General features: G+C 45.9%; 1 protein-coding gene across 2 annotated transcripts in view; it reads right to left on the bottom strand.

Moving 5' to 3' along the window:
• KCNJ5 (potassium inwardly rectifying channel subfamily J member 5) overlaps window positions 1-24076 on the bottom strand; it is a 30419-nt gene extending 6343 nt beyond the window's left edge. The window contains exons 1-2 of one of the 2 annotated variants that reach the window (XM_019713050.3): window positions 23690-24076; window positions 1506-2454 (exon numbers count right to left, since the gene is read on the bottom strand). In XM_019713050.3, coding sequence (XP_019568609.3) covers window positions 1506-2442 — 937 coding nt within the window. In that variant the 5' untranslated portion in view covers window positions 2443-2454; window positions 23690-24076. Of the gene's footprint in view, window positions 1-1505; window positions 2557-23689 lie in introns of both variants that reach the window. The other variant, XM_088800828.1, reaches the window with a different exon arrangement.
• Window positions 24077-25834: the final 1758 nt, after the last annotated feature.

Consider the following 25834-nt stretch of genomic DNA (forward strand, 5'->3'; position numbering starts at 1 on the left):
GAGGAAGCTTCCAGCATCCCGACTGTCCTTGGCCCCAGGGACTCCTGTGGCTGCCACCATATGCTGCCTATACAGGCTCTAGCCCAGCAGATGGTCAAGCAGCCCAGCTGCACCAGCCCCTGGAGCCCATTTGCCACCCCCCAACCAGGTCCTCCTGGCCCTGCATGGGAAGGTCTGTGGCTGCCTTTGTCTAACTCTCCCACCTAGTAACCAGCTTCTGAAAGGTGAAGAAGGCTTGTTTGGCCACCTTTGTGGCAGGCTCCTAATATTTATGGGCTGTGTGGTGTGGTAGACAAAGCTCTAGATTTGTAAGTGAAAGACTTGGGTCTGGCCACCTCCTGTCTACGTGAAGCTGCCCCATGCAGCTTTCACATCTGTAAAGGAAGACTGAAGCCAGCCCTGAGGTGTTGTTGCAAGAATTAGAAAAATACATATCATTCCAAGCCTGAGTGAGTTTTCTACAAGTGCTTAGCCTACTCAGTGAAAAAAAGAGAAAGGGAGCAAGAGGAAGGGACTAAGAAGCAGGGTGCAGGGTTTGCTGAGGGCTCTTCTCTCCAGGAGGTCCAGCGAGTGGTGGGCGTGGGCATTTGGGCTTCTCAGGCCTGGCACTCTTTGGAGGCCCACACAGAGCTCTGCCATGAGTGAGGAATGGTGGAAAGTCTTGGTTGCCAGCTGCTTGTGAGAATTGGTAGCTGAGCAGGGAGGTGCCAGGCTGGCCACAGAGAGGTCACGCCTTGGGCATAATTGAACTTGGATGCACTGTTTTCTGCATGCCCAGTGATCACCGAACCAGCCTTCCATAGGGGAGCCGGGGGTCAGGCTGCTCTGGAGAGTGGCAGCAAGAAGAGCTGCTCCCACAGGTCTAGGGCATAGGTCTCTTCAAAAAGAGGTTTCTGTGACACTGGGAATCCTTAAGTTTGGGAAATTCTGCTCACTGTTCACCCTCATGAAGCAATTCACAACATGTAAGACACCGTAAAGCCGTACCATTAAGAAACCAGGTCACCTTTGTCTAATCCCATGTTTCCCAAAGTTATTTGATTGCACAACTCTTTTGGGGTAAACACTTACCTGCTCCAGGATGGGAAGGGGCAGGTGATGTAGCCTGTTGGAAACAAGAGCTGGCTTTCGGGTCCCCCTTCCTCGATGTGCATCTTGACTCTCAACCTAGTAGCACTTCTCTTGGACAAATAAATTGCCTGTCTGTGCCTTGTTTCTCAATCTGTGATGTAAGGAACTCTATCTCAGAGGGCATGGGAGGACACTAAATGAGGTATATGTTTAAAGTTTAGAATCCTGCCTGGAAGTTGGGAAAGTTCAGTGAACCTTGTTACCTGCTGTTATTACTCCATCTTGAGTACCAATACTCCTTAGATCACGACTTAGGGGTTGGGCTCGTTGACTGTGCCATCTCAGGATTCTCAGGCATGAACTTTCATCCTCTGGAATCCCAGTAACCTAAGCTACTGCGTGTGGTAAGGCCCAAGGAGGATGAAGTGTCTTACCTGTTGCCTCCACCATCCCTTCTAGAATGACCACGATTTCAAACTCCTCCTGATCCAGCTGGGCCCGAGACATCTCCCAGAAAGGGCTCTTCTCATTGATCTCGTGGGAGATGATGAGTGGTGACACTAGGAAGAGACGGTCATCCCCCGTGTCAAAGCCCACATTAATGTCAGTCTGGTTCAGGGGGATGAATTCGCCTTCTTTGGTCTGCCGGGACTTGATGAGCTTGGCGCGGATGGAGGCCTCCACGATGTGGGAGTTGCGAAGGTCACCCACTCGGAACATGAGGCAGAGCTTCTCGTCCCGCATGGAGATGACCGCGTTGTTGGAAAACATGAGCGTCTCCGCTCTCTTCTTTGGCTGACTGATCTTGACAAACATGCACCCCACCATGAAGGCATTGACGATGGAGCCCAGGATGGCCTGGACCAGGAGGAGTATGATCCCCTCTGGACACTTCTCTGTGATCACCCTAAAGCCGTACCCAATGGTGGTTTCAGTCTCAATGGAGAACAGGAAGGCAGACACAAAGCCACTGAGGTTTTCAACACAAGGAATCCACTCTTGGTCACCAACATGGTCCAAGTCACCCCGAATATAAGCAATGAGCCACCAGATGAAACCAAAGAACAGCCAGGTGATGGTGTAGACCATGGTGAAGACCAGCAGGTTGAAGCGCCACTTGAGGTCCACCAGCGTGGTGAAGAGGTCACTCAGGTATCGGTAGGTTTCCTGGACGTTGCCATGGTGGACGTTGCACTTGCCGCTCTTCTCCATGTAGCGCTGGCGGGGCTTCTTGCCTTCTGCCAGCAGGCGGGTGCGGTCTGTGGCAATGGGGATGTAATCTCGAGCCTGTTTGGGAATCTTCTTAGGGTCCCAGGGAGTGCCTCCAATCTCCATATCCTGGTTCATAGCGTTCCTAGAATCGCCAGCCATAGCTGGGATATGCTGAGTTGAAAAAGACATCATCAGTGAAGAAGACTGCTCTGATTCCCAGAAACGCCAGACTTTGACGTCACTCCCACCTCTGCGCGCTCAAAGGCCTCACATCTAGGATACAGCAGACAAGACTGTGGGCAGACTCAAGGGAGGGACTATGTTTCTTCTATTATTGGCTTGTATCCCTGGTGACTAGTATAAGGTCTAGCATATAATAAAAGCTCTAGAGTTGTTGAATGAATAAATGAACAGTTCCTAAGTGCAAAGTATACACTAAGTGTTAAAGGATTTCAAGACATCTCAGAGCAATTTTAAAAAATAACAATTGCAACAATTTATTAAATGCCTACTGTAGGCCATGCATTATACATGGACCGTCACTGGTATCCACCACAACAACCCATCAGAGTTAGATCTCATAATCTCCATCATATAAATACTATATTGTTTGCTTATGCCTCATGCTAATTTCTAATAATCTCTTTCCCTCCATTAGAATGTAAGGGCCACAAAGGCACACGTTTGATCTGTTTTGCTCCCTAAGCTATTCCCAGAACCCAAATCATAGCCTGGCACATTCTATGTACTCAAAAAATACTTAGTGAATACATGAGTAAATAAATATGAAAACATTCCAAAGAGGTCAAGTGACACCTGGGCTACCAAACAAGTAAGTGGCAGAGCTGACATTTGAATTATTGCTTGTTGAGCCCAAAGCCTGTGCTCTTTCCTTTATATCCCCTTTTTATCAGATCTTAGCAGCAGACAGAAAGGAAAACGCAGCATGGATCTAATTCACCGTTTGGTCACTCTTACTGTCTGGGTGGGGAGTCTGTGGCTGTCTGAGCACTAATATAACAAATTGTTGTGTAGACCCACCATTAAAAAGTTTGTTTTCAGTAATTCCCTGCCCTCTAAAAAATTGTGGTGGGCATGATATTAATACTCCAAGATTTTCAAAAGACTATAAACTTATACATGAAATCTAAAAATGAAACCAAACTCATAGATACAGAGAATAGATTGGTGGCTGAGGGGGTGGGGAGGGGGTGAAGGGGTGAGTGAAATGAGTGAAGGGATCAAAAGGTACAAACTTCCAGTCATTAAGATAAATCCTGGGGATGTAATATACAGCATCATGACTATATTTAACCTGAACGTTGAATAAAGAGGAGCTCTTAAAAGTTCTCATCACAAGAAAAAATATTGTAACTGTGTGGGAATGGATGTTAACTAAACTTATTGTGGTGATCATTTTGTAATAGACGCATATATATAATCATTATGCTGTACACCTGAAACTAATACACCAATATATGTCAATTATATCTCAATAAAAATTAAAATTTAAAAAGGCTGTAAAATGTTTTTGAAGTATATACTGCACTTTAAAGCAATACCCAGAAACCTATAGTACTCCGTCTGTTTTTCTGCTATTCTGCTCATACCCATTTAAATGCTCTGAGATACTACTGAGGCTAGAAAAGACCACGAGAATCTCTGCAGCTAATAACAGCAACATGAATTTCTGATCATTGCATGAGACAGGCACTGTGCTAGGAAATTTATATCCATTAACTCATTTATAATTCTTACAACAAAGCTATTAAACACGTACTGTTATTAACTCTCCAATCTTCTGATCTGAAAAATGAAGCTCAAGTAAGTGACTGATTTAGGTTTGGATCTCGGTGTATCTGGCTTCAGCCTGAGGGCTCACAGCACCCACCATACGATGGCCTGCAGAAACTGAAGTTCTATGGCTTGTGCTTAGACTGATGAGCTGCTCCCTCAGGAAAGTTCTATGAGCTTCTGATCCTGAGAGAAGTCACCTCCGGGGATGTTATCATTCAGCCCTTCTTTGTCATTATAAGTAAGCTTTTCTTGATTTCCCAGGTTCTTGCCTTCCCCGGAAATTGTGTCCCTGATAGAACAACTTGGGTGAATGTTCTCTAAACCATTGAGCCAACTGCCTCACTGACTATACGAGGAAGCTTTCACCCACCATGGAAAGTCAGATGATGCTGACAGACCTTTTCCTCTGCTGCCTGGGTGGTTGTGGCAATTTCAAGGTAATCTTTAAAATATTGTATTGAAGGGTCACAGGAAGGGCTGTTTGTCTCAGACATCCGATGCCCATTTCCCACTCTGCACAGGGCCACCTGCTCCCTGCTCCCTGACACGACAGTTACACAGATAAATGAGGGAAGCACTTGGTGCTGCTTTGCAGGATCCCAAGCACAATTTTGCTCTGCCCCTAGGTGGGAGACTTCCTACTGAAAACTTGATGGGAGATGCCCAGAAACTGAGAAATGCTTCGAATCCCAAGGCCCTGTGTGCCCCTGGGGACCTCAGCTGTTAGAACCCAGATAGGGTCTGGGAGAAGTGCTGCCATGGACTCCCTGAACACCTGATGTTAGGCAGGGCAGGAACAGTGCCCTCAAGAGTGAAGTCCTTGGCCAGGGTACCTGGGAAAGTACATCCTCCTGCCCTCCGCTCTTTTGCGAAAACTGCTTTTTGCTGATTTTCTGCACTGTTTCCTTCTTTATTTTTTAACATACTTTCATATGTTCTTGTAGGAGAAGGGTTTGTGCTGTCCTGGCAACAGAAAAAGGTTTTTTAGGACACCTCAGCCCTGGTTGGAAAACTTCTTGTACTCAGCTGAGAGGAAAGGGAGGTTTACTTGCAATTTGATACTGGCATATATTTTCTAAGTGCGCTGGAATTGTCTGCAGAAGCAGTTCCTCACTCAGCTCAGGTGAGATCTGGATTCCAGCCCAGCTTCCAACAAACTCACTCTGTGATCCAAAGAAACAGTCCTAACTGTCTTTGTCTCAGTTTATTGCTATAAACCTCAGATAATATTTCCTGTTCATCCAACCCTGGGTGCCATTAGGGGGATGTCTGAATACAAACATAAATATAAGTATAAATGTAAATATAAATATATATATTCAACTCTCCTTGAACTGAAATGTAATGCAATATCCCATTAATGCCATTTTAAAGATGAAGAAAAAGGCCTAAGCATGTATGGAAATCACCGCCCCTGCCCCCAGCCACCACTCCACCCCGCGGTGGAGGATTTGCAGTGCAGTCTTGGAGCTGAAAGGCTTGGAGCCTTTACTAACCAGATTTCTTCAAAGGGCAAGCAAAATGCCCATCCTAGAATTCCTAGCCTCCAGTGCTGGGAACCCACTAAGTCAAAAGAACATTCAGGGACAATGAAGCTTATTTAATGAGATTTTCAAGATCCATTCTATTAATTGACACATCTATTCAGCAAGCATTAGTTGAGGAACTATTATAGCCTAGCTCCTGTGCCAAGAGCTGGAGATAAAGCAGTGAATAAGATAAATGCATATATATTCATCCTTTGTGTAGTTTATATTCTATCACGGACCCTTTGAACCCGGGGGTCTGTGCAGAACTGCCTGTGGAGAGACAGGCAGATAGAAAGATGTGGCCTGGCTGAGGCAAGCCAAGTACCACAGCTGCTCTCTGCAGGACCAGAGACACGCACCAACTTGAGCAGATCCTGTTAAACCTCAGCAAGCCCGTCACCACTCTTTATCTTTTCTCCTAATGGGAAGCTGCAGTGAGACGCGATTAAAGCTCTTGGGAAAGATGGAGCTTAAAGTCCAACAAAGTGGTTTAATCTCTTTGATATATAAACACAAGTGGAGAAAGAATCAAAAGAGGCAAGATCAAAAGAAGCTGTGTTTTAAATGATACATTAATGAATGTGACATCCATTAATGAATGGACTTCTGTATTAAGAATTCTAACCCCTCTCCCCCAGTGAAGAAAACTGTGTGTCATGGAGATGCTCTAGAAAGTCAAGAGTCATGGACACGGAAGGTTGATAGGAACTGCACTTGGGGAGTCAACAGGGTTTTCTGAAGAGAGCACTGGGCTGGGAGTCTTGTCTCAGGTTCAGTTTCCCTGCTGTGAAAATGGAAACAGCAGACATGCTTAATGATCTCCTCTTTTCTCTCTTAAATGTGAGGGGTCAGTCTTCATTTTCTAAGGTTTGGGATATGGGATGAGATTGGAAGAAGATTAATGGAGAGGATATACTCAGATCTCACACTGAGATATTTGTATACTGTTCTATATAAATCTAGATGGTTGTACTGGTTGTTAAAATATAGAAATATTTCAAACAGGTTGTTGAATAGGCTGCCCCAATGCCTTCAGAGATCTTCCAGGTTAGCAGGGGGTATTAAAGGTATTATCAATAGAGCATGTACTAGGCATAGAAAGGCCACATTCTAAGATGCTCACAAGATTCTTGCCCCCCCTCCCAGGGATAATCTCCCTGTATATGCCTCCAGACTTTGGGGACAGGACACTCACGCCTATGATTAGGTTATGTTATGGCACAGGTGACTTTAAGAAGGGGAGATTATCTGGGGTGAGCCTGACCTAATCAGGTGAGGGACTGGGCTTTTCCTGAAGCCGGAGATTGGAAGCACGAGAGGAATTAGACGACAGGGAAATTCTCCTTTGCTGGCTTTAAAGATGGAGAGGGTGATGGCACAAGGAATGTGGGTGACCTCTAAAAGCTAAGAGTGGCCCCTAGCTGACAGCAACAAGGACATGGGGTCCTCAATCCTAGAATCACAAAGAACTAAATTCTGCTACAACCACAGGAGCTTGGAAGAGGCCCGGAGTTCCAGAGGAGAAGGTGGTTGGCTGACACATTGTAACACCCTGAGCAGAGTCCAGTTGTGACTGAACTTCTGACCTACAGAACTGTGAACTAATAAATGGGTGTTGTTTTAAGCCACTACGTTGGTGGTACCTTATTATGGCAGAGATAAAGCACCGTCTAGAAAGGGGAACCAGGTAATGAAGAGTCAGGCAAACGGACTCTGGCATCAGATTGTCTAGCTCCTTATTATATCTTGAGCCCAGGACTTTTGGGGAAGTTAGTTCCCTAAGCCTCAGTTACTTTATTTACAAAATGGGGATAATCGTGCCAACCAAAGAGAGTTGCTGTGAAGATTAAATGAAAGGTGCATGTACAGTGCCTGCCTTATAGACGATCTTTTAAGTGGTAGCTATATTCTTATTACTATTTTTTATCTATGGGCAGGGCTGGGAATAGGGAGGAGATGCCCACCCCAGTGCTTCAAGCAATTCAAGGATGAGGAAGGAGAACCACCTGGTCCCCAGGGCCGACTGGGTGTCAGCATTATGCTTCCATGGCTTCGTGTCATTTGCTCCTACAAGGGTGGGACTGTCTTCATTTCACAAAGGGGGAAACGGAGAGAGCTTGAATAACTTGCTGGTAGTCACACAGCTAATGCGGTGGAGCTGAGATCCAAACACAGCTCCAGACTCCGGTGTCTGCACAGAAGAGCTGTCCTTAATTCTCCCAGAGGACGTCGTCAGCTCGCTCCACCTCGGCGCCACCTGGCTGGGAACCTCTTGATCCCTTTCCCCAAGAAGCCAGGCATGAAGAATTTTCTTAGAACTTTTGCTTTGGCGCTTGCACACTGAAGCAGAGACTGCCCTGGAGCTCAGATCCGAGCGTTTCTCCTGCTCCATGACCTGCCTCTCCTCCGCTCCTTGCTTCCTGGGTCCCTGATGAGCCCCCACCCCGACCGTCCCCCCGCAGGAGCCTTGGGGGAGAGGCGTAGGGGAGGCAACTGGGGAAACGGAGACCCGACTGCGACTGCGGCAGGAAACTGGTTTTGTCCCGGACCACAGCAGGGACCAGCGAGTCCTGAGCCTGGAGGGGGCCGGGGAACCTAGCACGCAGAGGGGACAGGGAACCCCGAGAGCGGAAGCCTGGAATGTGGAATCGGGGCCCTGGTCGCCCTGCCGCGAGCTCGGCTTTCCATGACCCCTTCTCTCAACAAGCTATCCCGGGACAAGTGCCGCCCCCGCCCCAAAGGAAAGGGCAGCTGTAGCTGCTCTTCTGCCTCTAATCCCGGGACAGCTCCCCCTCGGGGAGGTGGGGGAAGACGCGCAGGCACATCGCCTCCCCCAAGCCGGGGATAGACACAGCGCTGAGACGGTCCAAGGGGGTCTGCGAGCAGAGACAGAGGCCCTGTCTCTGGGGACCGAGCGAGGTGGCCGGAAGCCAGTGTCTGACCCTCTCTATGCCAAAGAGGCGTCGCCAGCGACCCCAGCCACCCAGAGCCTGTGCCCACACCACACGGATGAGGAGGCTCCTCCCACGGGACCAAACCTGGTTTCCCAGCTTTCCACATCACTAACCTTACCAACAACAAACAACAACAACAAACTCTTTTTGGTGCATTCTGAGGTTTAATGGCAAAGAGCTCAGTAGTAATAAATCTTTAAAAACCCATCAGGTGTGTTATTTTAAAACGTCATCATTTTGCACCTATTCTTAACAAATTAGGTGGAAGCCTATTCTTTAATTCCTGGATATTTCATGGTTTTACTTTTTGAACTTGGGTTCAAAAAATATCTAGGTGATTGTACATGAAATGTTAAGCGTGAAAGCCCATTGGAAACTGTGACACAGATTAGTTCTGTCAGTCAGTGAAACCCCCACGAACAGCTACTGCAAGCTGGCTCTATGCTGAGCCCTGGGGGGTGGGAGGAAGTGGAAGAGCACTTCACCAGCCTTCCTGTGCTTTCCATTCACAGAATCTTGTTTCCTGCAATTCTGATTCAGTAGGTCTGGGGTTTCCAGTGTGGACAAAGAGGGGCCACATACTAAACCTCACAAGCTCAGGGCGGGTCTGCATGGCGGGCCTTACAAACTCAGAGACTGAAAGAAGCCACATACATCTGAACATAAAAATGCCTAACTGAGCCTGTAGCTTCCTTGACCTAGGCCAGTCTTTACCTGACGTGAGCCTGTCTACTGCCTTTTTGTATCTAAGATAGCATACCCTTGGAATGTCAGAGTAACCCCTTTTTCCGGACCCCTCAGGGCACAACCCACTCCACCAGAGCACAAAACACCTCATTGTTATCTTGTTCCCTGAATGCCATCCCTATGTGCTGCAAAATGTTAATGATTAACTCTCCTGTGCCCACCAATGTAAAAGAATTATGTGCCTCAGACAATGGTTTGGTGGTTGCCAGAGGGTAAGGGGGGTGGGGGTGGGGGGTGAGAGATGAGGGTAAGGGGGATCGAATATATGGTGATGGAAGGAGAACTGACTCTGGGTGATGAACACACAATGGGATTTATAGATGATGTAATACAGAATTATACACCTGAAATCTATGTAATTTTACTAACAATTGTCACCCCAATAAATTTAATAAAATTAAAAAAAAAAAGAATTATGTGCCTGTTTTACAAGTACTTTTTATCCATCTCAGAGATTTCCCCACTTTGCTTTCTCCCTCCTCTTTAATCTACCACCAATGGATTTCATGTCACCCTCCTTACGTCTCCTTCTCCTGTGTATAAATGTATAAAACAAGCTGCAAAACTGCCATTATGTGGAGCAGTTTCTCAATCCATTGAGATTTTGCTTCCTGGCAGTTGTCGTCAGTTTGGCTCAAATAAACTCATAAAATTCTGTACAGGTTTGGATGGTTCTGACATCGACACCAGCATCTGCATTTTTTCCAAAGAGCTCCCAGTGATGTGAATGCTGCTGCTCCTCAATCCAGCCCCCAGCTTGGGTGCAGGTTGGAATCAGCTGGGAGCTGGATGCCACGCTGAGGCCTATGTCCCAGCCCAGAGAACTTGACCCCAGGGGGTTCTAACAAGCAACCTAGACTAAGGACCACAGCTCTGTTTTCTGCCTTCAGTGAGCTCATGTATGCCAGCAACACAAAGGCGACAATCAGGGCAACAGAGAGTGACAGAGAGACCAAGGCACAGTTCTTAATTCTGCTTGGCCAGGGTGGATGAGAAAGAGTCAGGAAAGCCTTGGTGAAGGGGGGGGGGTGAGCCTTCCTGACCTGAGAAACTGGGGAGCAGACAATACTAATAGTCAGGTATGGAGCACCCATTATGTGCCATCTCTGTGCTGGGTATTTTTTATGCACCGCCTCATGTAATATGCAAACAAATCTATTAAGTCCGTCTTAGTAGCCTCATTGACAGATCACAAAAGAAGAGTGATTTGCTTAAGGCCACTCTGCTTTTAAGTGGCAAGACCAGGTATGTCTAACTCCAAAGCCTCTAAAAGCAGCCACCGCTGCCTCTGAGGTTGTTCCTCCTGGTCCCTTGGGGTTTGACCTGGTCATCAGTGGTTCTGAGCCTCCGTGGGGGTCAGGCCTTGAAATACATAGCGCAGGAGACAGCCAGCCGACACATCCTGCTCTGTGTCAGGAAACCAGTTTATGATATATGGCTCTGTGCCCGTTGTGCCCTGGCTGTACAGCAGAGCTGGGACCATCCCCCTTTCCTCCTGTTGGGGCTATATCCTCCACCCACTCTTCTGCTTTCCTCCAGAGCTAAACGTCCCCTGTTTATGCTTACAGCTGCTTCTTGACTCTTTTTAACTACAGCAATATTTGCTCCCACAGGTCACTAATTGCTCCAAGGAGACAGGGTGTCCACATGTCCCAGCTAACATCTGTTGTTCTGGAATAATCACTGAGTGCCCTGTTCAATCCCAGAAGAGTCTCTGTTTGGACAATATGGTCCCTTATAAGGCAGAGACCACTAACCAGCAGCCACCAGTTTCACTCATAACAATTCATGGCTGGATTTTCCTCTATCTAAGCTAGGAGGGGGCACGAATACCTTGTCACTCGTGAATATTTTAGCTTACTGGGGTGTGCACACTGTAGTAACCAGAACCTATGACGTTGGTACCAAACTCTGCTGCCTTCAAAGGCAGATGAGTGAGGTCAGTGAACAGACCTGCTGCTTCTTTCAACACAGACACACTGCTGATGCTTATTGACCAGATGATGCAATTTTTCCTGTTTTCATTCAAATATGAAGTCTTCTCACACTTTCATTTTTCATATTTTTGAGAGAGAAAAAGATTTAAAAAGGGAGAATTCTCTTTATTTTAGGAAAAGCAATCAATTATATGAACACATGGTCAAAGCAATCAAAACTTGCTCTGGGTTTTGGGGACCAACAGGGAGTGGTGGGACTGAGGTTGAGCTGAGCACACATGAAATCGTAAAGGGGGCCACAGTGACTCAGTTCCAGCTAAATAAGCTCTAGCCATGCAAGAACGTGGAGCTAGTGCTGCACGATCTTCCACTTTCTTTCTCCAGAAAATCTAGAAATGAAGGCTTTTAAATATGAAATTTCTTTTGTTAATGTCACCAACTAATTCAGCAATTTTGAAACACTGAGCTAGCCTAAGAAAATGTATCTGTGAGTCAGATTCATTCTGTCAGCTACCAATTTATGCTTCTGGGCTCCTGAGTCGGAGAGAGTCTTTCCTCACATGCACGTGTTGGGTTGTACTTTGAGTTACACTGAGCGTGGAGGTAAGAGGTTGTGGCAACGTCAATACATTCTCCTCAAAGCTTTCCTGTTTGCACTAATGAGTCTGCCACGAAGGAAACCAGGAGGCCAATCTGGGACTCACACCGTAGCAGAAGCAGAGGTCAATGATTTTCTCCCTCTGTTCCCACCAGCCCCGTGTCTATGTCCACAGTGTTGTCCCCCCACCCATCCCCTCCATCATGCAGGTGGCTGCCATGACACGCCTGTTCTTACAATGCATCTTCTGCCTAGCTGCCATTTCCAACTGCACCCCCTGTAAGTATGCTGCAGAGATCAGTCTTGGGTAAGCATTACAGTCCTCCATTTCACTGCCAGTAGAAGTGGTTCTCAGTTGGGAGAGATTTCTGACTATAAATACTTCAGAGAAGGTGGCGGGAGCTCCCTCTCCAGAGGACAGTGGGTTAGGTCACCTCCCAAGCGGTCACTGGCTCAGATGTCATGGATGCTGAGTATCAACAATTAGGGCATCCTGGGAAGATAGGACTGCGGAGCTTTGCGAGGGGGGTGGCGGTAGACCACATGTGCTGGTTTTTATGCCCAGAATGCTCCTCATGTCATGGACTCATGAGGGCTCGAGCAACGCATACTCCTGCTAGCTCTGTTTTAAGCCGAGTTCCCAAGAGGGAGGATTCTGCTGAGGTCTGCCATAGCTAAAGGGAATTTTGGCACCCCTCTCTCTGGAGTGCAACGGTGTTTCATGGCTGTGTGAGGAGGAAAGTGTGCCAGGAGCAGGGGGAGGGGCTTTCAGTGGAACATGGAGTCAGGGATCATGTGGATGGAGGAACAGGCTGTGTCAGATGGGACACTTCCTTACCCTTGCACACCGTGTTCTTGATTGCTGAGCTGCTAAGGCCTCTGCCAGGGAGCCACTGGGTAAGGCGGGTGAGGAAGTCTCAGGGGATGGGGGCCCTGCTGCATCAGACTGCTCAGAATGACTTTCCTGGGGGTGTCACAGGTCTTACTTCCCCAAGCATCCCAGGCCCCCGTCCTGGGGCTGCCTCTGCCCCTCCAAGAGGAGCTCTGGAATCTGGTCCTCAGCGTGAGTGGGATTATAACTTAGATCAAAGTCAGGGTGGCAATGTGAATGTAGGGCTGAAGTTGTTCCCAGAGTGACTTAAATGTTCCTAGTTTTCACTCAGAGACACCATGACCAGAGCAAGCTCTTGGGGAAAATCTACCCATCTGTGCCGCTTTCCCTGTGCCCTTTGCACTCTGTTTGCTTTTGTTTTAAACATATGTTCAATGTATTTCCTGCAGCGGCTTCTGCTGACTTCTTGTTTTTCTTTGCAGAATAGCCCCAGAAGTGACATTTCTGTATGTGCTACTCTGCACTAGCTGCCTTATCTATGTTATCTCACTTAATCAGCTCAGCCACACTGTGGAGTGAGTACAATGTGCCCACTGTACAGATAAGGAGACTGAGACTCAGAGAAGGTAGATAACTGGCCCAAGGTCACATGGCTAGTGAGCAGCAGCACCTGGCTTTTGAATGACACCGGCCTGACTAAAGAGCCCATGCTTTCCCACTCTCCCACTCGATGCCCATCGAAATCCAGAGCACTAAACAGAGTGTGACCTTGGTCCTGAATTATAGTCCTGACTCTCCTGGGCCTGAATTATACATTTCTCCATAGATCCCAACCCTGGGTCTCTATCCTATGTAGGAAATGGAACTATCCACAGGAATCATAATATCAATGAAATAGCTGCCATTTTATCAGAAATATCCTACCCTGCCAAGAACCAGTATAATGGTCCCCTTACCTGAACTGTTACAGGTTAAGAGCGGGTATGAGGTAGGAAATAACTCCAGTATTATTATTAGATGGAAGTATTATGGAATAATAATGATAATTTGCCTCTCTGTGGGGTTCTTTCAAAACTCTTGGATTGGCTCATGAGACCCCTATTATATTAGTCCCACTTCATGGTTGGATAGTTGTGGCTTGCCCAGGGCACACGGTGCTGGTCAACTCCCAAGATGATGGCATTGTAGACACAGAAATAGAGAAGGTGAAGTTTTATGTAATGTAAAACACTGAGAGATTTAACAATAAGTCTAACTGGTGGCCCTGATTTCTGGCTGGACAGTGAAGGGGGCCAGTAGGTGGCACAAAGGGCATCAGGTGAGCCTGGGACCTTCAGAGCCTTGGGCAGCTCATACGAGGGGAAGGTAATGGGCAGCTCATTAGATTGCATCCTTGGAGCATTCTCCACCACAATTCTAAGGAGGTAATAAACCCCTGAGCATTATTTTATGGTATCTGGAGAGAAACATGCACCCTACTAGAAGCGCTATGGACTAATCCCATGCTTACTTTGTCATTAAAGAAACAAAACTATTGGGAGTTCACAATAAAGATGAAAGGAAAAAAAGGAGCATTAAATGGTGCTTCGCTCAGGGTTTTTAAAGGAAGACAGAGTTCTCATCTGAAGTGGGAGCCGACAGATCTGGCATTTGCTTGTGGAGTTCAAATCTTTGGAAAAATGAATACAGAGACAAAAAGATCATTTTTTATGGTCTTTAAAAGATCCATTTGAGTATATCTAAGTGAGTCCAAATATACTCAGCAATTATTAAAATGGCAAAATTAGGTTTAATGCAAGGTATGGAATGTAGATTTAAAAGGCTTAATCACATGTGAGTACCTTTCAAGCAATTTAACATTTCATGCGTAGCTAATTATTGAGCTATGCATCTATGGAACAGGCTGCAAGCTTGTGACTAAGGTTCTCAACTTATTTGGCTCTCATTTGTTTAAGATGAAATACTTCATTTCCCTCCTTGGAAGGCTGCTGTGGGCCACCCATGGGGTCCTTACATCCATCCACTCATCTCAATACTTAGCCATGGCTTACTGGCCATGATCCAGATTTACCTTCCAAAACCCCTGTAGAAGATGTCTGAAAAATCATGAATAGAAGGGCATGCAAATCAAATTAATTTATTTTACATTTTCCCCACATTTGTATCTGTCTATCCAGTATTTTTCCTTTTTAAGCCTGCTATCTCTTTGAAAGCAAGCAGCACAGTTATAATACATTCTCTTCACTGCAAACCTGCACTGCGAGTATGTAATCTGCATTAAATAATAAAGGAGATTAATAATTAAATCAAAATGAAAAACCACTTGTTTCCTCTCTACAGCCCCAGGGACAGATTTCCTGGGCTGGTGCCAATTTATCAATGACGATTAGGGAATATGAGATGGGTATAGTGAAAGCAAGAGATGTAAATATGAAAATACTTATATACAAGTAAAAAAAATAACGGGGGGGCAGAGGGGAGGAGATGTGATAGACGGCAAGAGAGCCAGTGAGACAGGGCCAGAGACACAGGACATAATAGGTAAAATCCTAATAATTATAGCTAAAAACTATTGGAGTTTCCATATATTAGATTATATTCTAAAAGCTTTATATGAATTAACTCATTTCATTGTTTCAGAAAAGATATGAGGTAGGTTCCCCTAGTTTATGGATGAAGAAACTGAGGCACAAGGGATGGTGTGTAAACTGCTAGTGTTCTTGATCTGGATTTGAACCCAGGATGACTGACTCTGGAGTCACACTCTAAGTTGAAGGAAAACAAGGAAAAGCGAATACCCCCAAATCATCCAATAAACAGGAATGAGACAAATATCATGGCAGAATGAATGAAACAGGAAAGCCAGCGAGATAAGAGAAGACTAGAGTGAAGGCAATTAGAATAGGGGTTGAGAATGAAAGAAAATTAAGAAAACAACAGATGAAAAGAAAAGACAATGAGAGAAGTGAAAGCAAATGTAGGCATCAAAATGAGAGTTGGGAAGAACAGAAAGAACAGTTAAGAGAATCAGTCAAAGAGAAACAAGTCATTGAATACTTAGAGCCAGACACTTCTCATTTGCTGTCTTATTTGACCCTTTCTATGCCATTTCAAGGTAGTTATTATTGTACCCATTTTACAGAAAGTAAAATGAAGGTCTGAGAAACTAAGTGATATGCTAAGGGCACAGAGTTAGGTCATGGCTGATAAAAAGGAACTGCTGTTAACTGTAAATGCTGATGGAAGATTTCAAAGAATATCTAAATAAATGGAGAAATAAACTGTGTTTATGGATAGGAAGATACACTACAGTAAAATGTCAGTTCTCCCCAAATTGATATATAGATTTAATGAAATTCTTATCAAAATCCCACATGATTTTTTTGTAGATATAGATAAAATTATTTTAAAATTTATATGGAAAGACAAAGAAACTAGAAGAGGTAAAACAATTTTGAACGAGAATAAAGTGAACAAAATCAGTCTACTCAATTTTAAAACTTATTATATAGCTACAGTGATCAAGACTATGTGGTATTGACGGACACATAAATCAAAGAAACAGAACAGAAAACCCAGAAAGAGACCTTTGCAGACAAGAGGTCAGGCAGTTAAGTTCACGAACTCATTCTAGAAAAAGTGATACATACCTCATTGCTGAATATCAGTATGGTCACTTTCAAAGTACTCCCCTTGGGAAGCTATGCACTGATGCCAGTGCCTACTCCACCCTTCAGAGCAATTTTGGAACTCTTATTGGAATGGCCATCAGAGCTGTTGTATTACACTTGATATCCTGAATGTCATCAAAATGTCTTCCTTTCAATATTTCCTTTATCTTTTGGTAAAGAAAGAAGTCATTGGGGGCCAGATCAGGTGAGTAGGGAGGGTGTTCCAATACAGTTATTTGTTTACTGGCTAAAAACTCCCTCACAGACAGTGCCATGTGAGCTGGTGCATTGTCGTGATGCAAGAGCCATGAATTGTTGGCGAAAAGTTCAGGTCGTTTTCGTCTAGCTTTTTCACGCAGCCTTTTCAGCTGTGTGAATAGTAAACTTGGTTAATTGTTTGTTCAGTTGGTACAAATTCATACCGAATAATCCCTCTGATATTAAAAAAAAGGTTAGCAACATCATTGCAACAAGTTCGCAAATTTAATTGTCACACCTCGTATGCCCAACTGATTTTTGACAAAAGTGAAAAAGGAATTCAGTGGAGGAAAGACAGTCTTTTCAACAAACAGTACTAGAGCAATTGGACATCCATAGGCAAAAAAAGTGAAACTTGACCTAAAACTTTATACAAAAATTAACTCAGAGCAAAACATGGGCTTAAATGTAAAAGATACAACTATAAAACTTTTAGAAAATACATATAGGAAAAACTTCAAGATCCTTAGACTCAAACAAACAGTCCTTAGACTCAAAACCCAAAGCCTGATTCATAGAATAAAAAACTGATAAATTGGACCTCATCAAAATTAAAAGCATCTGCTCCAAAAAGGCCCTGTGAAGAAGATGAAAAGACAAGCCACAGAGTTCTAAGAAATATTTGCAAACTACATGTTTGACAAGGGTTAGAATCTAGAATATATAAAGAACTCAAAGTTCAAAATTCAGCAGTAAAACAAACAATCCAATTAGAAAATGGGCAAAAGACATAAAGATCTATGGAAAGAAATTAGCACATGAAGAGATCATTAGCCGTTAGGGAAATGCAAGTGAAAGCAACAATGAGATATCACTGTATATCTATCAGAATGGCTAAAATTAAAAATAGCGACAACACCAGTGATGGCAAGGATGTGGAGAAACTGGATCACTCATACATTGCTGGTGGGAATGTAAAATGGTACAGCCACTATGGAAAGCAGTCTCTTAAAAAAAACCACACTAAACATTTAACTATCACATGAACCATTAATTGCACTTGGGCACTTATCCTAGAGAAGCAAAAGCTTATGTTCACACAGTACACAAATATTTAAAGCAGCTTTATTCATAAAAGCTCCAAACTGGAAGCAACCTAGATGTCCTTCGAGAGGTGAATGGTTAAGAAACTATGGTACCTCCACACCATGGAATACTATACAGCAATTCACACACATCCACACATGAATCTCCAGAGACTTCTACTGAGGGAAAAAAGCCAGTTCCAAAATGTGACAGATCGTATGATTCTATTTTATATAATATTCTTGAGCTGACAAAAACTGTAGAAATAGAGAACAGACTAGTAGTTGCCAGGGGCTAAGGAGGGGACAGGAGGGGAAGGAAGTAGCTGTGGCTATATAAAAGGGCAGCAATGAGGGATCTTTGTGGTGATGGAAAGGTTTTTTCCCCCAATTCCCCCTCCCCCCTCACCTCTGGTAACTACAAGTCTGATGTCTTTTTCTATGTCTTTGTTTTGTTTTTGTTTTTCAGATTCCACCATAAATGAGATCGAACAATATATGTCTTTCTCTGTCTGAGTTATTTCACTTAGCATAATACTCTCAAGGTCCATCCATGTCATTGCAGTATTTCATTCTTTTTTATGGCTGAATAATAATTATATATATATAATTCCATTCCATACATATATCTAATTCCATATGGAATGAAGAGGTCATTAGCCGCTAGGGAAATGCAATTGATAAAGTGGACGAAACATATATATATTTCCATGCCTTGGCTGTTGCCAATATTTCTCTTGTGAACATCGTGGCGCAGGTATCTCTGACATAGTGTGTTCATGTTCTTTGGATATTTTCCCACAAGTGGAATTGCTAGGACATATGGCAGCTATATCGTTAATTTTTTGAGGAATCTCCGTACTGTTTTCCATAGCGGCTGCACCAACTTACATACCCACCAGCAGTGCACAGGTCCCTTTTATCCACATCCTCGCCATCATTTATCTCTCGTCTTTTTCATGATGGCCATTCTAACAGGTGTGAGGTGATACCTCATTGTGGTTTTGATGTGTATTTGCCTGATGATTAGTGATGCTGAGCATCTTTTCATTTGCCTGTTGGCCATTGTATGTCTTCTTTGGAAAAATGTCTGTTCAGATCCTGTGCCCATTTTTAAATTGGATTCTTTTCTCATTTTTTGCTATTAAGTTGTAAGAGTTCTTTATATATTTTGGGTATTAACTCTTTATCAGGTGTGTAGTATGAAAATATTTTTTCCATTCTTTAGGTTTTCTTTTCATTTTGTTGAGTGTTTCTTTTGCTGTGGGAAATTTGTTTTATTGCCAATTTTTAAAAATAGTATAACTATAGTTTTGCAAGCTGTTACCATTGAGAGAAACTGGGTAGAGAATATAGGAGCGCTCTGCATGATTTCTTAAACTACATGTGAACTTATAATTATCTCAAAAGAAATAAAAGAATGAATGCAGCAGAAAAGGGATTGAACTAGAGAATCAGTAAAGGGCATTTATGGTGAAGAGAATGAGTGAGAAAAAAAGACAAACGCGAAGGGGAAAAAAGGGGACAAACTATAAAGAAAAAGGAAGAGCAAAAAAAGAAATAAAATATGACTGAGTGTGAGCATTTAAGAGAAGAAATTGGGAAATCCAAACAGATGAAGAACAGGACCAGGGCCGGTTTCCCCAGAGCTCACTCAGGGCCGTGGAGCTGGGCTCTCCAGTTCCCTCCTTGGGCTCCCTACTCTTTTCCACCATCTCTGCAAACCTTCCTGTTTTCCAAGCCCCTTTGGAAAGACTTCTCTGGTTCTCACTGGCCCTCCTTCTGTCCTCCTTCCATCTCTTTAATGGCACTTATTGCAGTGTTGTAATGTATTCACAAGCACGCCTGCCTTCCCCAGTTCAGAGAGAGCTATCCAAGGTAGGGCCGGCAGGGTGTGTATATGACCTAATCTTCATCACAGGTTTCTATACAAGGTCTGGCCTGTGGTAGGAGCTCTGTACACAGTTTTGGAGGCATATATGAGTGATTTTAAGTTCATCCAACAAAGGGAACTTTCCAAAGTGACTGAGGCAGCCTGACTGGGGACTGGGAGGCCAGCATAGCCTGATGTCCAGTGAAGTCGCTCTGCCATAGCCCATGTTAGCTGGCTGTTATTCCTTTGTCTGTAAGGGTCTCTGGGACCCGGGCACCTGTGGGATCTGTTGTCCCCGCTGGATGGCCAGCTTCCTGGAGCAGAGGCAGCACCTCACCCCTGGTGCTTTCACAACCTTCCTCCTGGCCAGGCTTTGAGTATCAAGTGCTCAATAGCACATGTTGGGAGGGGAGCAGACTCTGAGGGCAAGGCACAGGACGCAGGTTTGTTCCCAGATGGCAATTTCTCAGCCCTTGCTTTTCCCCCCTTTTCCTTTATGAGCAGCAAGTGATAAAGTAGGATGATGGCTTCAGGGCCTGCCTGATTTTAAGGGAGGAAGCCTGAAGTGTGAGAAAAGACGAAGGGGTGAGCCGCACAGCCAGCCACAAACATCCAAGTCACAGAAGATGAGAATGAGAGACTAAAAGCTTGTCATGCTCTCTCCTCTCACCCCCACCCCAGCCTCTGGCTGCCAGATGGATTGACCCTTGGTGACCAGGAAGTGCTGTTGTCACCTGCCGAACAGATCAGATTATCCCTGACCGTTGCCCCGCAGCCCACTCTAGTCTGGAATGATAATGGAACTTAACATTTATGCACCAGCCTGGATCTCCAGGGTCATGTGTTAAAGGTTTGGCTCTGACATTTAACTTAACATGGCTGTTGGCAAGGGTTGCTGCCAGCCTGTGTTCTGTTGACTAGAATAGCTCACTTATCAGAATGTCAAGGTAGGAGGAACCAGATAAGCTATGGTGCCTTGGCAGGGCCACCATAGCAGCCAGGGTCTCAGGAAAGGGAAACTGTCCCCTCTGTTTTAAATTATTCCGGTGAAAGCCATTCCACAAGTCTCCTAGAGAAATACAATCAGGTATTTTTTCCCCTCAAATGTCTCCCTACAATTTTTGTATCTGAACTCCCATTCTTCTTGTCTTTAGGAAAAACAGGAAAATAACTCCATGGCTGACAACTGTCTTAACAGAGATCTGATGATGGCCCCTCTCTTAGAAACACTGCCAGCTCTCAGCGGCCTGTCTGTAGTTCAAACACAGTGAAAATGGCTCCTTCCAACTACCAAATGGATTGCTGGGCCCCTCCTTCCTCTCCATCACCCTCCACCCCACTACCTAAATAATCAATCTGTATTACTCAGAAAACGCAAGCTTTTGCTAACGTTCTCCTAAGTGGAAAGCATAACCACATTCCAAGGTTTTCAAAAATTAATTATTCCTGGCAGATGCTAGGTGATCAAATAAATGGTTGTTGAACTGATTTAAAAACAAAAAATAGAAGTAGACATGGTTTTTCAGTACTTGAATGCACAGTACACCTTTCGTCGCTTTGACCACAGAAGGCATAGAGGACTAGGTCCTTTTCAGAGCAAATGAGAAGTAGAGAACGGGCTATCTAGTTATCTCTTGTCTGCTGTAGGGTTAACTTCATCACAGGTGACCAGAACTGCTTCTGGACAAGAAACCCAGGCAAGTGCTTGCAGAAAGTTCCAAAGTGATCTTGCTGCACAGTCTGCCAGGGGCAGTGAGGCTGAGATAATGTTAGTGACAGAGTCATACTGATGTTTCTGCTGGGCCCCCTGAGCTCTGCACTGCTCAGGATGTGCCCTGAAGACTCAGGGGTGCCCAGGTTGGGGACCCCACTGGGACTTGACTTCATCCCCAGTGAAGGCAGCTAGCTTCCCACAGCCCCTTCTCTGCTCACACTTCCTCCTGCTCCCATGGCTGTTCTGCTTGTGGGATGGTGTACACTCATTCTCTGTTTACTCAGGGTGTGCTGCTTAAATAAGAAGCACCTCCTGTGAGGAATGCCAGCACTGTGCCCTGCCTTTTGGAGAGGACAGGAGAACCTATGTCTGAGTGATCCCCCTTCTGTCGGCAAGCTAGAGTGAATGAATCTAGGACACAGTTTGGGGAGGATAGGGAGCATTGTGCTTTTGTGAACCATGCAGACAAGTTCTCTGTGTGAGCTTTTGTCTTCCAATGGTGGCTCTGGTGCTGTTCTAATCATTTATGCTGTGGAAATAATTTATTATCAATGTCATAATTAATGAACAGAGCCTGACAAGTAATAATCACTTGCTAAATGCCCCCCTCCCCAGTTCCTTCCAAGCTAAAAGAATGGGGTTTTGTTTGTTTGATTGTTTTCCCCTAGCCTTAGGTGGTAAGTCTCTACCCTGTGAACTTAGGTTCAGAGTGTTTGGGTACAGGATTCTGTAGAGAGTCAGGATGACGGGAGGTAGAGGGAAGAGTCGTGGGAAAAGCAGTGGAGGGGAAAATAAACAAAAACAATCTCATCACATACATAAAACGCCTAATGTCACATAGTAAGCATTCATTAAGTGACAGTTCCTTGATGTTAGTGCAAAGAAACACACACCCTGAGCCTGAGTACCCCACTGAAGGCGCTGCCTTAGGCCTCTAAGTGGAGTGAGGCCACCTCAGGTCACATCAATAGTTTAAGGTCGCAGTCATGCTGACCAAGAGTTCTGTGTCGGAACCCAACCAGGGGCCCTTTCTCTCCAACCCCCACATCACTGGCTCTTGCTTCAGATTCTACGAAGCCCCAGGGCCTCATTCAGCCAGCTGATACGATTTATACCTGGGTTTGAGAAAAAGGCATGGATTTGGGAAGGCCAGAACACCTTCCAGGGTTAGTGTTTGACAGTGGCAAGATTCTGGGTTTGAAGTCAGAGGACAAGGTTTAGAAGTTAATAACTCTGCCATTTATGAGTAGTGCTCAGAACTCTCTAAGTTTTGGTGTCATCTATAAAGCCAGTGGAATGACCTCTACCTCAGGACTCGTGTCCAAATTAACTCATATGAATGTGTCCAGCTCAGTACTTGATTCCATAAATATGAGCTTCTTTTCACTGCCTCTCTCCCCCATGGAAAAATGCTTTGTGAACTACAAAGCACCTATGATGCTTAGCTTAGTGATGGAAAAAAAGGTCTGCTTTGGAGACACCCTGGTGGGAATCTCACTTGTAAGCTGTGTACCTCCAAAAGTTACACATCCTCGCTAAGCTGCAATTTCTCACCTATAGACTGAGGATGATAACATCTGTTCCATTAAAAGGATCAAAGGAGAGCTTCAGCTCCTTCAGAAGTACTGGGCACAGTCTGACACAAAGCAAACATTATGTGCCCACTCACCTTCTGGTGTTGCCGGACTGGCCTTACCTGACCTGAAATTGGGAGTCAGGCCCTGAGCCTTTGAGGGCCAGAGGTGATCTGGGGAGCCCACACTGCATAAGGGCCGCAGAGGGAAGCCCTGTTTGAGGGTAGACACAGACAGCTCTTCAGGGACATCCGTGGGTTGGGAAAATGGGAATAATGGCCAGGCCATGCCCTATTCCCTCTCCCTGCCCTTGGTGCCTTGACCCCCGGCCTTTCTGAACAGTTTGAAAGATGTTTAAAAAGAGATAGGGAGGCATGCAGGAAGTGACTGGGCAACAAGAGGACAGAAATAGCAAGGCCGTGCATCCAATTTGGCCAGACTTTAAAGAAAGCAAGATTAAGCTAAGGATCTAAGGTTGACAGCGCTCACCACCCCACCCTGGCCCTCTACACCCCACCTAAAGGCAGAGCCACTTCCACTTCCCAGGGGAACGATGCTCCTCCCCCCTCTGCCTCTCACAAGACCAAGGGGGCTTTCCAGGAGACCCTAAGGAATTCCTGCTCTAGTACCAGAACAGAGATGTTGATAGCCTTACAGCTAGCTCTCTGGAGGCAAAACTACCCTGCCCAAGGCAGCCCTCCCACGATGGAGAATTCAGATTTCCTGGCTGAACTTTGGACCCACCCTAAGCCCTTTCCTGTCCCCACCAGCTCCTAAACAAGCTGGTTTCTGGTCAAAGCTGGCTGTTAGGGGTACTGGGCACCTTGAGAATGCCGTCCTACCTTCCAGATCTGGTAAGCTGGGGGAGGAATGGAAGAGGAAAACAAAACAACTTACTTGTTGCAATCGGAGCTTCCAAGTCCCACTGATGCTAACTTCTGGGGTGTCCCTTAGAGGCGGGGCAGGGGGCTCTCAGGGCCCTTGAGGGGACTCACCAGCCCCAGCCATTACAGCAGCCTCAGACTCTGCCTAGAGCCTCTCCCTGTCGTGGGTTCTGTGAGCAGAGGCTTCTAAGCCATCCTGTCCCTTCCTCGCCAACCCCTCAGTCACTCCCTTCTCCAGCGAGAGCAGCGGGAGGCTCTCTCTCCGCTCTTCTCTCTCTCTCTCTCTCTCTCTCTCTCCCTCCCCCCCACCCCCCTTCTTCGCTCTCCCCTCCTTTCTCTCTCCCCTCCGCCTTCTTCTGTCCCCTGTTCTCCTCCGCTTCTGCCCCTTACTACAAACGGATCTCTGTGCAATAATGTGTAATAACCGATTTAAAGGGCCACAGGCAAAGGCAGAGGGGGTGGAGGTGGGGTGGGGGCGGGCTTCCCACGTGATCCGGGGACACCGTCAGTTTTGAAAGACTCGGATCCTGGAAGGTGGAGAGAGAACCACAGCGAGGGAAGGGCGGGTGGCTCTTCACTCCCTCCCCCAGGCTTGCGCCACCTCCCGCTACACTCGGCAGCGGTACTGGGTGTGCCTCTGGTCCTGCAGCTGCAAAGGACGGAGGTCTGTGTGCTTGTGGATGCAGGTGTGAGCGCTCGCGTGTGCATGAGTGTGCGTGCCCGCAGGTGCAGGTGTGAGCGCGCGCGTGTTTAGGGGGTGCGGCGGTAAGACCGAAAGAAGTAATGAACGAGGAGGGCAGAAATCTTGGATCAGAGCCTGGGAGGGGCTGCTCAGTCACTCCTCGGTGCTTTGAGGGAGGTTGGCAAAATTTAGTTGCTTTCTTTAGCTGAAACAGAGCAGGTCGGAGGTATGCCTTGGGGAAGTTGGGAAAGCCACGGTCTGGGCACTGCATCACCACCCTGATGACCCTGGCTCCTGTGGGTATTGTGAGGCTCTGGGGTACCTGAGCCCTGGCGGGAGTGGAGCCTGTCCAGAGACAGGAATCAGATCTGCTAGGACCCTGGCTCTCTGCTCACCGGCTAGCCGTCCTCTCCAGAATCATGTGGCCTGTGGCTGAGTTTAAAGAGTGGGAAATTCTCCCTCCACTCAAATCTCCGCACAGCGCAGAGGCAGAGACTGAGCTGAATGCACACCCTGCTGGGCAGAGCCAATGCCCTCCCTTTTGGATTCCTGCCTGCCTTGAGGAAAGAAAATGGCATGCATTTTTTCTTTAATTCAAGTGATTTGTAGGAAAGGCAGCTGCAGACATCACAGAGCCTGCAAGGGGAGGGCTGCTGTCTGCAGAGGGTGGACAGGCTTCCCTGAGGACTGGTCCATTCAGAGCACCCTTCCTAGCCTGTGGCATTACCTAGGGCACCTCTCTGTTGCCCAGCCTTTTGGGTTCAACACCCCTGCCTTAGGCCCTGAATGTGTCTCTGCTCTGTGGCGGGCAGGCACACCTGATCAAGCCTGAGAGACTAGTGTCCACCAGACTGTAGGGCAGGGACACCGACAGTCTTGTTCTCTGCTGTGTCCCCAGCACCTAGCACAGGTGCTCAATGAATATCAAGTGAGCCTTGTCAACAACAAGAAAATAGTTTATTAAATTATAAGGGGACAAACGCTTGTCACTGGGACAAATGCTTGTGCACTAAGCCTATCTTTTCCTGTAAGCACAGCAACATGACAGCCACATAAAAGCTTAGTCTTATGATGACAATCTGGGGCTCCTTTTTCCATGGTGACCAGTGTGGATGAGAAAGAAGCCACATACTAAACCTGACAAGTTCAAGGGAGGCCTGCATCATGGGCCTTACAAACTCAGAGACTGAAAGCAACATAGGATGGTCTGAACATGAAAATTCCTAACTAAAAGGTCATGGTGGGGAGTCACTTCCTAGGCCTGTAGCTTCCTTGACAAAGGTCAATCTTTACCTTAAGTGAACCTATCTATTGTGTTTTTGCATCTACTAAGATAACACACCTTTAAATGTCAGAGTAATCTCCTTTTCCAGACCTCCAAAGGCACAGCCACAGCAGCAGAGCTTGAGACTACAGAACCCCCCTCATTGTTATCTTGTTCCATCGAGTATCATCTCTATGTGCTGTAAATGTTAA

Source organism: Rhinolophus sinicus, chromosome 9 (genome assembly GCF_057876585.1).
Source record: "Rhinolophus sinicus isolate RSI-liver-muscle chromosome 9, RSI-T2T, whole genome shotgun sequence".
Classification (NCBI taxonomy): domain Eukaryota; kingdom Metazoa; phylum Chordata; class Mammalia; order Chiroptera; family Rhinolophidae; genus Rhinolophus; species Rhinolophus sinicus.